Raw genomic sequence first — 18,680 nt, 5'->3', positions numbered from 1 at the left:
TCTTACACGACCTCAACAGCGTGGATGTATTTAAAAACAAATGAAACATACTTCAAAATTTAAATGATGAGAGAAAAATCTTATATATGCAGTTTTTCTCTGAGAAAAATAAGTTAGCAGGTAGCATTTGTCCCAAGGAAGACTTTTTTTTTTGTTTTGTTTATTTTGCTTTGCATATATAACACATATTCCTTTCTGTCTGAGGAGCATGGGTGAAATTGTTGCTTATTCAATATGTTTCAATGCAATAAGGACTTACATAGATTTGACATGGCTTCCACACCTAGACAGTGGTCAATACTTAGATTGATTTGTCCAAAGACACTTAGAGTTGAAGATTTTACTTAGCAAATAGACAGTTTGCACTTAATAAGAAGAGTTCCTGGCTTAAATATTGGCTGAAAAAATAGGGGCTGCGGAGCTAGTTTTTGTATCTCATAAAAATGGTAATGCGACAATTAGCAGGGTCATGTTATAAAGCACAGACTTTAGCTTAATGGATCTAAGGATAAGCATTTATCAGCAAGGAAGGCTTTAGCATACATCGACATGGAAATGAATTGATGACTGATCATAAATTAATGTTAGTGCCGAAGATGTAGTAGAGACACAGCAAGATGCCACTTTATCATGGTATTTTACTGCTCAATAACATTTGCGCAACAATTTTATGTCCTGTATGCATTTCTTCTTTAGCAGCCTGAATAAAATTGAGATGTTTTTGGCCTTTCAGCAAATTTAAACCTGAGAAATTTGGAAAGATTGAAAATGCAAATACAAATAAATTTGGTTATGTGACACAAATTCATTTTTCATTAAATGTTTAAATATGTATTGATTATGTCCGGGCTATAAAGTGTCAAATTGGTATGGATTGCTTGTAATTTGCAAAGACTCTCTAGCTGAGCTGTTTTTACCTGGTGTTCGATTCAGTTTTCCTGTTTATACGCACATTGCTGAAAGAAACCCAATTATCACAAAAATTGCTTAATTTTACTATAAGAATCAATATCTTTTCTTCCAATTTTTGTCTTCAGATCTTTTTTTTTGTTGTTGTTTCATTGTGCTTTTGGTGGAACTTAACAGCTCAAGTTAATTTTTCATTCAAAAATTTATACACGTATTGCTCTGTGACTTTGGTTGCAGTCCCCACAATGTGACGGCACTCTCCCCCTTTCCACCCCGAGTTCCCTGTGTCCGCTCATCCAGTTCCTGTCCCTTCCTGCCTTCTCCTACTTTTGGACAGGAGCTGCCCATTTGGTGTCATATATTTGACTGAACTAAGAAACACGTTCCTCATACGTATGACTTTTTGTTTTATGGGCCTGTCTAAGCTTTGTCTGAAAAGTGGGCTTTGGGAGTGGTTTCAGTTCCTGGGTTAGCAGAGCATCTGGGGGCCATAGTCTTGGAGGTTCCTCCAGTCTCTGTCAGACCAGTAAGCCTGGTCTTTTTCATGATCATTCTTGATGCTTAAATCTAAAGGGAGAGAAAGAATGGTAGCCATAGAGGTGAAATCAATAACAGTTAAATAAATATGAAGAATATAGCAGCATGGAGGAAGAGGAAAGTGTAGTATATGTTCTACACTTTTTATTCATGGAGCATCGCCAAGTATCTTTAAAAATATTTCCCACAAATGTACTTATTATATCTCATACCCCAAAAAAGAGGAGAAGGCGTCAAAGATAAAGACAGAAAGACAAGGAGAGAAAATGTATTTTCTCCTGTTTATATTCCATCTTGAAGGCCAACGCAATGACACTAACATCAAGTTTTTCTCCCTTTAATCTTCAGTGATTAGAAATCCACTTGTCCACCAAGCCCAACATCAATGACACACATCTCTTCAACTCTGAAGTCACCTATCTGGTCTACTTGCTGTCATAGAGAATGAAAAAGAAAGAGTAGCTGGTGGTCTTTCTGTATTGACCAATACCCTCTTGCAGCTCTGTCTTCCATGCCACTATTTCTTCACAGAGAAGGGAAAAAATTGCTAGGGAAAAGTTGATGGATTAATGGGATTTCTGGGGCCTGGCAAGGAGCATTAAAAGCTGGGAAAAAGAGGAAAGTACAAATGCAGAAAAGTAGATGACTTGTTTAAAACCAGTTGCCATGGAGTTGACTCAGGGTGACCTAGGTGAGTTCAGAGTAAAATCCTGCTCTGCAGAGTTTTCAGTGGCTGATCGTTCAGAAGTAGATCACCAGGCCTTTCTTCCGAGGCACGTCTGGGTAGACTTAAACCTCCCACCTTCTAGTTAGCAGCCTAGTTAGCACATTATCTGTTTGCACAGCTCAAGAGCTCCTCTATGATCTGTTGAAGAAATTGCAAATTCTTGTTTGGAAATTCTCATATGAATGACTTGGATGAACAGGGATGGTTTTCAAAACTCTAACTCTCTAACCTCACAGGGTGACGTCTCTTTAGTGACACTGCTGTGGTGCAGCATTTTGTCCTAAGCTGGTAGGCTCAGAGTCTGGATTCGTCAACTTACTAGATGCTCAGGCTGGAATCACACAGCTATCAGGCTTACACAGAGAGAACGGACTCAGATATTTCTCAGCCAACTATAGTGGACAAGGGAGACTTAAAAAAAACAAATTGTCTAAGTGAGTTAAGATGTGTAAGCAAAAATGCAGAAGTAAAAATAATAAAGTCACTATTTTTTAATCAATCTTCAAAATGTAACTTTATTAATTTGTATAAAATATTGATAAATACCAGAATTAAGTTATATCAAACTGTAACCAAGATCCATATAAATTATTTACTTCCTTCTTTTGGATGATGACATCACTGCTTTCCCCATTGTCCAAATAATCAACAAGAGTTAGCTAACGTAAGATTATTTAAAATTTGTGTCTAGGAATTCCTATGAAGATATTCTTTCTGTAACTAAAAATTAGGTGATTCCTAGGAAATTGCTTATAAAATAGAATCTCAAAATTTACAGTGAATAATGAAAATGTTGAAGACATTTAATACAATAAATGAATTATGAATGTCTATTATAAAAATATATTTTTATAATATCCCTAAAGGTGATAAAGAGGAAGGTATTTGATTTAGACTTTAAAGTTTACAATGGTCAGTAGAGTTGTAGCAATTCAGAGGTGTGTCTAAGGAGCATGAAATGATATTGTGCAGGTCAGGTTAGGGGACTGCTTGGGCCTACAAGGGGTTGATGCTGGAAAGGTAGGTCGGAGCTAGATACTGAAGCATCCAAAACCTAATTCTCAGTTTGGATGTGGCATTGGAGAACTGGGTAAGGCAAGGAACAAAACTACAACAGAGGAACAAAATTATTTGATAGCTGTTTCAGAAAGAGAATTTAGATGACAATAAGGAAGATAGGAGGGACTAGAAGGAAATCTGGGAGAAGGAGCTTGGGGATAGAATTGGAGATGAAGAATAAGGGTTTGAGATAGCTGCCAAGGACGTATTTGTAGATGTTTAGCAGACATTTGGAACTACAGAGGATAGCCCATGGGAGGGCTTGGGACTGAGCTTTCAAATATTTCAGAACAGCTCTCAGTTCTAGGATTTCGTGTTCTTTTGTGACCACTCACTGCATCCCTTTGATTTTTTTCTTATCTTCTGTAGCATTATATTGCAAAGCCTATTGCATCATTTCTCCTTTCATTTTGGGCTGTTGGTCCTTGACTAGTGATTATTAACTCAGAAATAGTTCTCTCAGAGGAGGCTCAGTTGCTGGTGTTATCTTGGCTTCCTTGCAGTGGTCTGTGTCAAGGGAATTTGTTTGGAAAGTAAAAAGTGTGTCTCTGTGCTTTTGGCAAATAGAATCAAAACTCTATCTTTCTCTGCTACACTTAACACCCTTTTAACTTCTTATATCCTTCTAACCCCTTCGGTTTCTGTTTTCTCTGTCTTGAAAGTGCGTGAACCGGTGTTATTGTACCCTGGCACCTTGACTAAAATTACAGATACTATATCACTGCAGCACTGTTAACTGTACCATTTTCTCTTAAATATTGGAGAAAAAAGGAAATAATCTGTAGCACTTGAATTTAACCTCTTTCATGTGAATAATTGATCTATTTAGAAATCTTAAATTAGCTTTTTTATAAATACTTTTTTGCTCCTCTTTAAAAAAATAGCGCAAGAACATTTAGTAGTTTATTGTGTCATGAATTAATGGTTTATAAACTTAAATAAATATTGCAGAATTAATTTTATTAAGTAAGGTTAAATTCCTACTGTGCTTTTATCTAAGAAAAAATATATGCTTGTAAATGACTTGTAAATTTAAAAGTTATTTCTCAGTATCTTCACATTTTACAGCTCTTTCTTTTTTTTTTTTCCATATAAAGCTGTGTTTCTTTTCCTTGATTGTGCTGTTGAATGTTGAGGAAAAATCTGTATTAATTCTGGTGATGTTCTTCAAAATACCTAATAAAGGGTCGCATTAAAGAGAAAGCTGGCATTCTTAAAATAATAAAAATAAAGACAGCGTATTGGGCTTGGAAAAAAGATACATGGTTTTCTTATGTTCTGTGATTTGTTTTGGTATTGTTTCTACATTGTTTTTTGCTTATGAATTTTCTCTGTTCCTGAGTCATTAAGTTTTATTTTTAAAATCTTGAAATAGCTCTAGCCCTTGTACAGTATACAAATGTACATTTCAGGCAGGTTACCATTGGAATGTGCGTTCAATACAAAATATATTCACACTGTTTCTTTAACTGAGTTCTTGATAAATTCACTTTAAATACACCATAGTTTGTTTCAAGGAAAGAGTGTTTCTCTCTGTGAGTTGTAGGAACTTAAAATGTACATAGCAATTCTTATTCTGGAAAATTATCATATAATAATTTTTAAAATGTAAAAATTGACCCATATGGAACAGGTTTTGATAATGTGCTACAACTAGATCCAGGTTTTAAATGAGCCTCAGTCTTCTGCCCTAAGAATGTTCAAAACATGGGTGATGCTTGCATGTGGCTGAGGAAGTGATAATGAAACCGCGTTTACCTCAAGGAAGAAGCGAGGAGCTGAGGTAGCTACTTGCTCATTAGTATAGTGTGTACGAGCAGATAAGGTATCCAATCTATACAACTCACTAGACGATACATTTGTTTCTAGGTTCAATGGTAAATGGATGGGGCTCTGCATCTGATGAGGATCGTAACGTTTCTAGTCATAGATCTAGTGTAGGTAGCTCCTCAGATGGCTCCATCTTTGCCAGCGGCAGCTTTGCACAAGCACTGGTGGCAGCAGCAGATAAAGCTGGTTTTAGGCTGGATGGAACCAGCCTTACAAGAACAGGTTGGTAGATTCCAAGTCAACACTTTTTGCATGAGTCACTCTCGTCCTTTGGACACTAAGCTGTTTTTCTCCTGTTCCTTCTCCTCAGCGAGTCTGACTGCAGGGCTCTCTTTAACATGCATGAACACAAGTGGATGCCCAGTTATCACAACTGTCTTCTGATGCTAGTTTTGCAGAGCCAAGAATAGGCTCTTCTGACCACCTTTCATCCTGTATTTCCCTTTCTCTTCATGGTTCTGCTGATTAATTGGAATATGCTTCCTTTTTATATTACAGCAAAGCAGCTAAGTTTGCCACTAAATTTTCAATAACTCACACTTTGCAAAACCCTCACACAATCAATAATGCACCCAGTGATGAAAATTATTCAGCTTTTGCCTCCATTACGTTCCTTTGCCCCATCTCTTTCTTTCTTTCTGCAAATGCACTTTCTGGGAAGGCTTTCTCAGCATGGGGTGAATGGGTCTGAGGCTGTCAGTCTAACAGATCAAATGGCTGATGGTTTTATTAATTGTTTGACTCTTAAGATTTTAATCCAATAATTTATTATTTGTTTGGAAGGATGCTAATTAAAAATACACCCACTGCAGTTGCAAGTTGAACAAAATGATGACTATGTGTGTATTGCTCTTTGGAATACCTAATTTTGGTTTCCGGGAGAAATAAATAATAATGAGTAAAAGATCAATTATGTCTTTTTTCATGTGCCCACTCATGCCACAAGAAAGAAATGTGGGATTTGCTCTAATAATAAATCAGGAATTTGTAATCGTTCATTTTACTGAAACAAAATAACTTTAGCGTGATGCATGCTTTTATCTGAGTATGTTTACATACATGCACATATAAGAAGGTGCTAATATGTGAATTAAACTGAGCTACCTGAAGAAACAAACTAATGAAATATTCATCCGATTTTTGAAATCATAATAGCCTTCAAATAATTAAGTTCAATAATGGTAAAAACCAAAGACATGATTTTGACCCTTCTCTAAACTCTCAAGTTGTAAAAAAAAACAAAGGACATCTTGAAAATTTCCTTTGAATTATACCATCAATATTTCTTTTGAGCATGCATTAGGCACCATCAAAGGAAATAGAGATTTTCCAAGCATTGCAGAGGTTTATTTTTCATATGGCATCCAAACTAAAATACGTTGTAATGTAACAGTTATTCGAATGTTCTTGCTTTATAAGCCATAAGTCAGAAACTTTTTGTTGCCTGAGTGCTTTTTGTTGCAGAGCTATAAGGAAAGCAGTGAGAAAGTGCAAGGAAACTAATAAATTAGAAGGCATAAGTGCATTTCTTGCATGTATACTATTAGCTAATAATACACAATAATTTTGTATGAAATAAGTACATTCACAAGAGAATAAGTACATGCACATAAACCAGGGCTCTCTCACCATAATATACACAGTATCAGAATCATAAGTTGTTGAAATTTATTACCTAACCTTTTCCCAGAATAAATTTCCTGGCATACGTACCCTGAACCAAAAGAAAAGGACATAGCACATTTCATTTTTCAATGACAATTTGAAGTCTGCTCAGACACAATACTATTCATCAGAAAACACCCATTGCACTTGGATATATAAGGTGATTTTTAATCAGCTATCTATCCGATACACTGAGTTTCTGCTAAAAACGTTAGAATTCATCCTGTCTGTGTGTGGGTGGTAAGGTCAATTTAATGTATATGTCTGAGCAGACCCTTCATGTAAACTTTCAAATGTAATTACTACAGGGCGTTTTTTTTCTATGCTCAGAGATATAAAGACACTTTAAGATTCCAAGGGTGAACTTTGATTAAACAAATAAAACAGTACACAATTCATCTCAACAAAAGCTTCTTTAATTTTAAGACAGAAAAACTACATGAATTTGCACTAAGCAAATCAAGGTTAAATAACAATGTATTTAAAAAATACCAAGTTTTGGTTGGTAGATTTGCTTTTGTTGATTTGTTTGGTGGGGGTGTTGTTTGTTTATTAAAAACGTTGTTGTTACGTGCCGTCAAGTCAGTTCCGACTCCATTAATGGGGCAGAACATGATTTAGCTGTAAAGATGCACCAGTATTGGTATCTCCAAGAGTTTATCCAGGCAGAGAGATAAGTCAGTAAGAGCAGAAATACAAGAAAGACAGAATCAGTACTTTGTAACATTCTCTCTCCCCCGTTCCCTTTCTGTTGTTGTTGTTTTTTCAGGCAAAGCCTTTACCTCCTCTCAAAGACCTCGACCAACCAGCCCATTTTCTACCGACAGTAACACCAGCACAGCCCTGAGTCAAAGCCAGAGGCCTAGGCCCACGAAAAAACACAAGGGGGGGCGAATGGACCAACAACCAGCATTGCCTCATCGAAGGGAAGGAATGACAGATGGTAAGTGGGCCTCCTCCCCTTTTGTCTCCTCACTTAAGACATATTCTCTGTGCAGTCATTTAGCTTAGATTAGTGCAGCTATAGTAAACCCAACCACCCAGTACCTTCAGCTGTGGTAGAACAAGGCAAAAAACCCGGCAATATCAACTTGTTTAAATGAAACACCCTTTTAATTAGCACTCTGAAATTATTTCTATATTGCCATGCCCCGAGAAGTCATGCCACACCGTTTTTCAAAGTTGAAGTTTTTGCCATTCCAGCATTTTCTATTAATGCTTTTCAGTGAACGTTCTACCTTAAGATAAGGAAAGAAAACATAAGCAGCATGTGCATTTGTCATCTTTTTGGAACATTTATGATATTTAATTAAGATATTTTAGATAGCGTTGCACTTTTGGAAAAGAACTTAAAGTGATTTAGTAATGTTTTAGTTTCATGAATTTCAAAGCTAATAGCATGCTGCAGACCATCTATTTGAGGGGTCAGGAAAGTTTTTCTGTAAAATCCAGATTTTATTTTTGGCTTTGCAATCTACTAGATCTCATTCACAGCTACTTCCCTCTATCATTGTAGCTTAAGTACTCTTATAGATGACACATCAGTGAATATCTGTGGAGTAATTAATTTCTATTAACACTTGATTTACAGAACAGGTGGCAAGCCAAATTTGGCCCACAGGCCATAGTATTTTGGTCCAGTCCAACCCCCTTATTTATTTATACTATCAGTCATTGAGTATTTGTTTAAACACTGCTAGTTTCAGGGAACACAATATTACTGGAAGACAGTCTTGTTCAGTCATGAATAGTTTATGAGCCCTACCAGCAGGATCTAGCTCCCATACAGTCAGTTTAATTTTTCCCACTGTTAAAATATGAATAAAAATATGTATCTTGTAATTTTATTCTAAAGAATATGTAAGACAAGATATTTAAAGTACTTAGTATAATGTCAGGCCCAAAGGCAAATTTTTTCCTCCTTCTCAGCACTATCCCTACAAGCGCACAAACTTTATTCTGAGATAGTTCTACTAAACATCAACAGGACTCATCTAGACAACCTGCACATTAGGTCATCTGGGGAGCTCTTAAATATACCCTGCAGATTCTGATTTAATTGTTCAGGGGTACAAACCAGTTGTGGGTATTTTTTCAAAGCTCTACAGGTAAATCTAATTGAAACTAGAGAAACTATGACCTAGTCCTGAGCACTCATTTCAGTCTAAGATGTATCAATATAGAACAGAATGAGACTGAGCTGGAAAAGAAGGAAGTCGATTCTTTATTGGTTTTATTGGTCTTTCTTAGTCTGTCTGGCAGCCATCTTGGTGCTGACTTTTGCCATCTTATGCTAAAAAGGATTAAAAAGCCAAACATAACTAGTTCTTAAAGCTTTTATGTTTACTTATCTTTCCTTATTTGTTTTTATTGGAAATGTTTGGAATATGTGGGTAAAGATACAGATTTTTTGATTCACTATAAATGGATATCCTTGGTCAGCAAAAATGCTCACAACTACATTTCTGTCTGAGATGTTCTGAAGATAAGTTGAGCAATTAAGCAATATGTAGTGTTGATCTTATTCTCTGTAGAGAAAACAACTGTGCACAGCAATGTGCTCATTGTAAATCAAAGCATTAATAATTTTATGTAATTTCCCTGCTCTGAATGTTTTAGAAAGAGAAAAATCCAGTATGTTTCTCTGTAGTTTTTAAGAGATGTTTGAAGACTATATCCAGAATATGTGGAAGATATAAAATACAAATCAACAAAATGGAAAATTTATTTCCTTCTTCCTAGAATATTTTTCTTGAAAGCTTTTTCATAAAGTCTGGTTAAAGCAAGCTACCTCATTTAAAGCATGACCGATATATTACCTATTTTTCTAAAAAAAAAAAGAGCTCTTAATTTCAAAATTTGCTAGCATTCCTTAGCAGGTTATGGAATATGTTATCAGTAAATGTATTCTTAGAAGTAATGATATTGCAAAGAAATTTCAGCTCACATGTCTTCCCAAGTATTTGATCCAAAGACATTTTAATTATGATACAAGGGCATTTATTTCTCACGTTGCTGTACAGATTATCATGAAGCATATTGTTATTTTACAGCACATGTGTATGCCATAACATGTACATGGTATGAATCCATGCATCGGAAATAATTTTACAACATTTGTACATATGGATTTTTCCTTTTAGGAAGAGCGATCTTCAGTAGCACTTAGTGTATAGACATTTTATACCCTAACTTTTGTACGTTAGATTTTACAATAGTATTTTATGGGCATATGAGGGTAATTATCACCAGCTGCCATACTTAAAAAACCTCTGTCAGCAGCTTAGCACAGTAAAGGTCAGGTGACTCTCCTCTAAGCAGTAACAGAAGGATGTAGGCATCTTTCATATTGGACACTGTCATTTTGAAGATGAGACATTATCATTTCTGAGTGAGGGGAAAAGAGAACAGGAGTGATCACTTGGAGCTTTTATGATCAGGCCTGCAAGTGGTTGTATATACACTCTGCTCATATTTTATTGAAAAGACCTCAGTCACATGGAATCAAACAAACTTCTGTAATCTTCCCTTGTTTCCAATGAGAGGAAATGGAATTGGTCAGAATTGCCAGTTTCTGCCTCAAAGACTATTAAAAAAAATCTATGTTAAAGTCTCTCCTAAGCAGGCACCGCTCAATCCAAATCTTCTACTCTATTTACATCTTAAACCAAAGAGTGACCTTTGGAGGCAGTAGATTGACCAATGCTGAGCAAGGAAGGCCGAGGGAGTAGGTTTCTTCCCATTAACATTTCCACCTTAGGTCATCTCCTTCCAGCCTGCCTCCCTGCTACTCTAGATCCTAATACCCTATTCAGAAAAGTTTCTCTTTCCTAGCTTTACCACATGCTAGCTTTTGACCTTTAAACTAATTTATTTATTCATTCATCAATTTATTCAAGTATTTATTGGGCACCTATCATATTTTTTTTTTTTTTATCATATAGTAAGCAATGGGAACCAAACAGACAAAATTCCCTGCCCTCTTGGAGTTTACATTTTAGTGTGTGAAGATAAATAAGACCAACCAAAATACATAAGTGAAAATATAAAATATACAAGATGACGATAAGTGCCTTGCCCATAAAAACTTCATAGTGAAGAAAGTTGAGCAGTATGGGGTAGAGGAACTGTTTCCCTTTTAAGGAAAATGCTCAGAGAAGGCGTCACCGACAAGATGGCATTTGGCATTTGGGAAAAGATGGGAAAAAAACAACCATTTCGTTCTTAAATTTTTATTTTCGAAAAATAATTTTTAATGCTGTGTATTTTCACTAGTTATGGCATGCTAATTCAAAGGCCAATTCAGAATTTTTTATATGAGCTATTGATTCTGAGATATATAATCTAGTAATACAAGCCACCAGTAAGGCGAGTGGCACTGTGGCACCACCAATCTGTGGTATGACAACATACCAGTAAGAACTAAATAGAAAGTTTATTGTGTCTTTCCATTAGGTTATATGGCGAACCTCGGGTTTTCCAAATATGACATAGAAAAACCAAAACAAACCCATCAGGGTTCCCTAACTATCACATAAACCAAAACCAAACCCGTTGCCATCAAGTGAATTTCCCACTCATGGTGACCCTATAGGACAGAGTAGAACTGCCCCCTGGGGTTTTTCCAAGGAGCACTTGTTGATTCGAACTGCCGACCTTTTGGTTAGCAGCTGTAGTGCTTAACCACTACGCCACCAGGGTCTCCAACTAGCCATAATCATGCTTGCAAGTCTTATCTCACAGAAATAAGACAAAAAAGGCAAAGGTTTACAAAACTAACACATCCTGGAAGCATCACCTAATAGAATGCTCAGCCTACACAACAGTGAATCTCCAAGTTCGTCTGCTGAGCTTCACACATTTCAGAAAGGACCCACCTTGATGCTAAATGCATTAGAACTGGAATAACATACTATCTAAGAGGAAGCCCTGGTGGTACAGTGGTTAAGAGCACGGGCTTCTAACCAAAAGGTGGCAATTAAATATCAGCCACACCTTGGAAACCCTGTGGGGCAGTTTTACTCTACCCCATAGGGTTGCTATGAGTCGGAATTGACTCCACAGCAACGGGGTTTTTTTTTTTTTTTTTGAGTTTTATGAGCTCCAGAGGCATAAAAAGTGGCTGGTATACAGTTACACCATAGTAAAGAAATGCATAAGGGAAAGAGCAATGGTGACATCTGAGGAAAGGTCATTCTAAGAATGAGTACAGCAGATGGAAGCCTGGGACTTATTTGATGAAGAACGAAGGAAGCGGTAGGACTGGAACAGAAGGAGCAAGAAAGGGAGTACTAGAAAATGAAGTTAAGGGTTATCCAGGGCCAGTGTTTGTAGGAACTTTAACCTACTCTAAAGGCACTGGCTCTTACTTGAAATATGAAACCACTAGAGAGGTGTGTGTGTGTGTGTGTTTAAGGCACAGTAGTGCTATCATCACCGTGCAAAAAAAGAAAAAAAATTCACTCTAGCTCTTGTGTTGAAACAGACTGAATAGGGCATGGGTGGAAGCATGGAGACCAGTTGGGAGGTCGTAGAAGTGATGTAGGGAATAAATGATGGTGGTTCACATCAAGAAAGAATCAGTGGAAGAGTGAGAAAGGTTAGATTCTGGGGGTAGTTCGGAGCTAGAGCTAACAGAACTTGCCAATGATGTTGACAATGAAGCCCGTGATTACTCCAAACTTTTAGCCAACTTGTGCAATGGAATTGCTACTAATTGAGGTGAGGAACATTAGAGAGGAAGCAGATTTGAAAGAGCAAGTTCTGGAGCTTAGTTTTGATACATAAAATTTGGGATATTTTCTAAAAAACTAAGTGGTATTGTCTAATATAGATTTGATTATAAAAGTCTCAAGTCCATGGGAGGAGAGATATAGGGTGGAGATATTTAATCTCTTTGTGTGTCCTTTTTCTTACCTGAAAAATGAGGACAATAACAATGTGTATCTCATTGGATTGTTGTGTGCCTGACATTAGTAAATCCTCGGTAGGCCAGTAAGAGACTCCTTAGGGGATCAATTTAGTTGAAATGAATCAACATAGAAATGAATAATGAATTTAATTTAAGCAAACGGATTTGATTACATACTTTCATTTTTTCCACAACAATTCCTAATCCTATCTCCTTTTTTTCCAGTTCATTTCTTTCTATGTGTATGTAATGCTCTTTCTTAGAATATGAAAACTCCAAGGATATTACTTAATCATGTGGCCATATACTTTCAGTTTAAATTAAACAGTAATCAGAATTTTAGCTGGTATAAGCAGATACCATTTTGTCATTTTAAAAAATTAGGCTGCTCTGATGGAGTTCAAAAATCAATGACAAGAGATGTGATTTTGAAAATGAATACAATAATTCCCCCCGTCTAAGTCCAATGCCTCAAATACTCAAGAAATAATTAATTTGCAATTATAATAACATACTGAAGGAAGTCAGTATTGAATGTAAAGAAAACACCAAACATATTGGTGGATTATTTAGGGACAGATATCTCAATATGGGATTAGCCCTTCAACATTTTGGAAGAAATGTTCTAAGTGTTAACTGTTTTTCCCCCAGAGACCCTGTTGCCTTGAATAGTTAGTAATTTATATCTAATGAGACGAGATATGTAAGAACTGGGAATGCAGCTCCAAGTTGGGAACTCCCACAGCAAATATTCAGTAAACAGTATCAGTTCGGTGGAGGACGTATCCCTTTACTCATGAATTTGAGTATAAAGCTTCTCAAGTAAGTCTTTGAAAGGAGTAGCTTACCCTTCCTTAACAAAGCTGTCTTTTGTTTACAAGAAATTTATACCTTTCCCTTTTAAATTTTACACACAGAATATTATTGGAAACGAGCACATTTGCAAAAATGGCATGAGAAATAATTATCTCTATCATCTACAAGGTCATTATTGTTGTCATGTGCAATCAGGTTGATTTCAACTCATAGCAACCCCAAATGATGGAGTAGAGCTGCCCCATAGGGTTTCCTAGGCTGTAGTTTTTATAGAACCAGATCACATCTCTCTCCCTCAGAGCCGCTGGGTGGGTTTGAACTCCCAAACTTTCAGTTAGCAGCAGCTGAGTGCTTATCCATCGTGCTACCAGTGCTTCTTATTATATATGGTATCCACTATTAATGAAATAAATATTGTATGTCTCATACTTATGAACCAATTATATAATGACCCATACTCTAAGAAAGAACAAAGAAATCTATACCAGCATGCAAGAAAAATTAGAAGAAAAATGGTCCAAAAGAATTTTAGAAGATTTCAAAATAAACAGGACAGCTTTCAACAAAATAATTTTCAAACCTAGTATAATACATAAAGGTAAATGAGAGGAGGATGATTTCGTAATTGAAGGTGTTCAAAATCTGAAGGTATCATGATCTGAAGGGCTAATAAAAGGAAAATGAAAACTTAGCTGAGTATTGAAGTTTTAATTTTTGCAGATATGATATTTAATTTAAAGAGGCTTTTTGAAAAATTATCTATTCCACTACATCTCAGATTTTCATGATACATTGTCTACTTTAGCACCGTGAAGAAGCAGATTCAATCAGTACTCTGAACATTGGTTATTACTTATTAAAATTAATACATTGGAAGATTATAATATATTAGTTGTAGCTCATTAGTTAACTCATGAAATGAACAGCCAGAATTGGTTGTCAGGCAGAATGTTAATTGCATTTAATAAATGTTAGCTTAACCCTTTGACTGTTGCTAAATGTGTCACCTACATGGATAAAGGCAGTCATATGCTGCATGTGATACGGCATATAGTTCTTAATTTCCCGAGGGCGACATTTCCTATGGAGATTGGCAGGAGAGTTTTGGTTCCTCCCAGGACCCTTCATTAGCACAGCTGCTAGGATTTCTAGTCATCTTATTTATGAAGTGGTATTTCTACTTTGGTTGGGTGGGCGTGGGCAGTGGATTAAATATGAGAAAACTGTAAACGGCCCTTGACACCTTAAACTTTAGCTTTCATGTGCAATTGAAAATGCTAACTTTGCACATATAAGATTTTGATAAAACTAGTTGCTTTTATTTCAGTTGCTGTGGTCAAAAGACAGCCAAGAGATCAATAGTGTGCATTTTGGATATAAATGACTGACTTTTACTTCCTCCAAATTTCTTTTGCATGGGCAATACCTGTATGAGGGCAAGGACTTTCTTCAACGTGAAATACAACCTGTCTTTTTCATTAAATTTTAGTACATTCTAAACATTATTCAAAATTTTTAGATCTTCCACCACCACCAGATCCCCCGCCAGGTCAGGGTTTAAGGCAGCAAATAGGCCCAAGTCAGCATGCTGGTAACGTGGAACACTCAACAGAGAGAAAAGGAAGCTCTCTGGAGAGACAACATGCATCCAACTTAGAAGACACAAAGAGCTCACTGGATTGTCCAGCTAGAACGTCCCTAGACTGGCAGCGACAAACCCAGGAATGGATAAACTCCACAGAACGCCAAGAAGATATACGGAAAGCCCCACACAAACAAGGTGTCGGATCAGGTGTGTTCTGCCCAGTCCCAAGAAAGTGTGGACTTTTATCTTTTTTTTTTTTTTTTTCCTACCAGGTGTTTTAGAAATGGCAGCTGGTTAAAAAATTTAGAAATGGCAGCTGGTTAGGGGAGGCTGAAATACGTTTGGCTTGAATCACTAGCTGAAGTTGGAATTCCTCAGCAGAACTCACCAGCATATGCCCTAAGGCTGAGCCCATTGATGCTTGTTCCTCAAGTTAACCTCTTCAGAGGTTTTTTGAGCCTAAGATACCTCCAAGATTCATCTATAGTGCTCAAGAGACTGTTTTTTAAATTTTTTGCTTTTTGATATTTATATTGAGTAGTTTTAAGACCACTGAATTTCATCTTTGTTGTTACTGGTTGCCGGCCAGTCAGTTCTGATTCATAGTTACCCTGTGTACAACAAAATGAAACGTGGCTCAGTCCTGTGCCATCCTAATGATCATTACTAGGCTTGAGCCCAGTGTTGCAGCCACTGTGTCAGTCCATCTCATTGAGGGTCTTCCTCTTTTTCGCTGACCCTCTACTTTACCAAACATGATATCCTTCTCCGGGGACTGGTCCCTCCCTGATAACACATCTAAATTTCATATTTAGTGTCAGTTTAATCTCTGTTTTCAACTGGTTTGCTCATTTTAACTAAAGTAATAAGTCATTAGAAAGAACTTACTTCAGTTCAACAGGTGAATTAATTGAAATAACAAATAAAGTTGCAAATTAATGCCTATTCACAGAATCCTCACATTAGAAGAGGTTCAACTGGGCCTGCACTTCTCCAGCTGATTAATTTTGGTTGATTGTTAATACTTCAGTGGGAAATATTCTTATTTACACAGTCGAGCTGCCCGGAAATGTCACCAAATAAATTTTATGGTTTATGGCTGAATTTTTTACCGGGTGGGGGGTTGGGAGACGAAGGGTGAGCCTCTTATAGAAATGCATTTTTTTGGAACATCTCTTTGCAGGTCAGGATTCATTTACTATTAAAAAAAAAAAAAAAAAACTTTTTAAAGAGTTTCCTTATTCATTCATTTATTTATTTGGAATCCATTCTTTGCAAAAATGTACTCTATCCATGCATATTCACTAATTATATTTTGTCACAAATTGTTGCTCATGTTTTGGAAAATGTAGTTTTTGCAAGGACCAAAGGATGGGAATTTTAATATCTAGGGTTAAAGGAACATTTAGGAAGTTTACACCATTGTTTCCAGAATAATCCAGGCTATAAGAGAAAATTAGTGATCTTTGTCGTACAGACTATCTAAGGAGACAACTGGTAAATCCGTCAGCATTTTTCAGTTATCTAATCACAGAAATCATAACCCCATACACAGAGAAAGAGAGGGCAGTAAAAACAGAGAGAAAGAAAAAAAATTGTTTCAAATTAAGTCATTATTAAGTGATACACTTCATGAGCCCTTTGTAGAGAAGGTACATAAAATGTTTCATTTCTTTTTTTTTTTTAAGGCAACACAGTCTTTCAGATACTGTTTTTCTAATCCAAGAAACAAAAGAAATTTAAGAAACTTATTTAATGTACTAATTTTTTTACTATACTATAGTCCTTTATCTAAATTGATAAACTGTTGCCATAATTTAAACTAAAGCAAAAACCAACTTCCTCCAATTTTAAAGGGAAAATTAAATTGGAGCCTCATGGAACCCTAGAAATTATTCTCAGATACGCTTTTGTTAAGCAAACTATGGTTCATTGTATGCAGTTCTCTTTTATAATGAATTTAAATTTTGTAAATAATACGCAATATTGTGCACTTATCCCAAGATCTTTTTAAATTTAATCCTGCTTCAATTCCTATTGTAGAACATGTTACTTACACATGGAAATTCCTTTAATGTCGGGGTCGTATTAAACCTCATATCTGTAATTTTGAAATGGTCCATTCTGTGCTTAATATTTAAGAACTAAGTTTGGGGTTTGCCCCATGTGGCTGTTCAACTCAGCCCTTGGTGTTTCTTTTTCAGAGGAGGCCTTGGTGCCCTATAGCAAGCCCAGTTTCCCGTCTCCAGGCGGTCACAGCTCATCAGGAACCGCTTCCTCAAAAGGATCCACAGGACCCAGGAAAGCCGAGGTATTGAGGGGAGGCCACCAACGCAATGCCAGCGACCTTCTTGACATAGGATATATGGGCTCAAATAGTCAAGGACAGTTTACAGGTGAATTATGTAAGTGCTTTAGGGCATTGTAAAAAGCTGTTGTGATCTGAAAAGAATATAGGGTTAATAATATTGCTGCAATAAATAAAGCCCAAATAAAAGTAAATTTGCTCCACTGTGAGAAAAAAAAATTATTATAATTTTGAACAGGTTTGGTCATAATTTAAACCCATTAAACCCATTGCCGTAAAGTCCATTCTGACAATAGCAACCCTACGGGACAGAGTTGAACTGCTCCATAGGGTTTCCAAGGAGCACCTGGTGGATTCAAACTGCCGGCGTTTTGATTAGCAGCCCGAACTCTTAACCACTACGCCACCAGGGTTTCCAGTCATAACTGAGACCATTGCTTTTTTTACAGTGGTCAATTATATACACATTTCTGCTATTTCATGTTCAATTTATACTGTAAAAACTGTTTTAATTTAGGCAACTCAATACTGTAAAAACTGTTTTAATTTAGGCAACTCAATACTTACAAGATGTAAATGAAATTTAACTCACTTTGTAATTTTCTTTGCCTTTTAACTGAACATAGTGAAGAAATAGGAACTTCACGGCCCTTTGATGATTTTAGTTCCTCTTTATTGATTTTTTTTTTTTTAATCTGGAGACCAGCCTAGGAAAGTTGATTTTTTATATTAGCCAATTTTTAATATTTTTACTGTAACAACATCTCTTAGAAATAATTTTTTAAAAATACTTAAAGAACTAGCATTTGTAGTTAGTACAATATATCCACTGTACTTTCTAAATATCAAATACTAGGTTCTAGGGAAAAAGAAATGTCACAGTAAAAACATTGACCTCCTTGTGTTCATTTCACTAGGAGAGTTATCACTTCTGCTACCCAGTGTCAGAATTATACTTGCGGAATATTTTCAACTGCTTCTTTGAATTCAATTTAAAAACACTACATAGAGAACAGCCCTGATTTCTCATTTTCTCAACAACCACTTAATGATTATGGGACATGAGAAAGTTAGCTACCTTCCAGTGTCTCCATTTTCTCACCTGAAATACAGTGTCACGGTCATGTTCATGGAAACCCTGGTAGTGTAGTGGTTAAGAGCTATGTCTGCTAACCAAAAGGTCGACAGTTCAAATCCACCAGGTGCTCCTTGGAAACCCTATGGGGCAGTTCTACCATGTCCTGCAGGGTCGCTATGAGTCGGAATCAAGTCTACAGCAATGGGTTTGGGTTTTTTTTTTTTTGATTATGTTCATGCCACAGACTAGTTTTGG

The 18,680-nt window shown here is 36.3% G+C and overlaps 1 protein-coding gene across 4 annotated transcripts in view; it reads left to right on the top strand.

The window, feature by feature from the left end:
• The window catches only part of ROBO2 (roundabout guidance receptor 2), a 649,189-nt gene extending 630,834 nt beyond the window's left edge, over positions 1-18,355 (top strand). For 2 of the 4 annotated variants that reach the window (XM_064273093.1, XM_064273094.1), the window contains exons 25-27: positions 7,497-7,670; positions 14,974-15,246; positions 17,244-18,355. In XM_064273093.1, coding sequence (XP_064129163.1) covers positions 7,497-7,670; positions 14,974-15,246; positions 17,244-17,467 — 671 coding nt within the window. In that variant the 3' untranslated portion in view covers positions 17,468-18,355. Of the gene's footprint in view, positions 1-5,101; positions 5,285-7,496; positions 7,671-14,973; positions 15,247-17,243 lie in introns of all 4 variants that reach the window. The other 2 variants (XM_023548157.2, XM_064273095.1) reach the window with 2 other exon arrangements.
• The last annotated feature ends 325 nt before the right edge of the window (positions 18,356-18,680 follow it).

The sequence above is a fragment of the Loxodonta africana genome, chromosome 20, assembly GCF_030014295.1.
Source record: "Loxodonta africana isolate mLoxAfr1 chromosome 20, mLoxAfr1.hap2, whole genome shotgun sequence".
Classification (NCBI taxonomy): Eukaryota; Metazoa; Chordata; class Mammalia; order Proboscidea; family Elephantidae; genus Loxodonta; species Loxodonta africana.
Note: the sequence above shows the minus strand (reverse complement) of the source record. Positions and strands in the feature narration are given on the sequence as shown.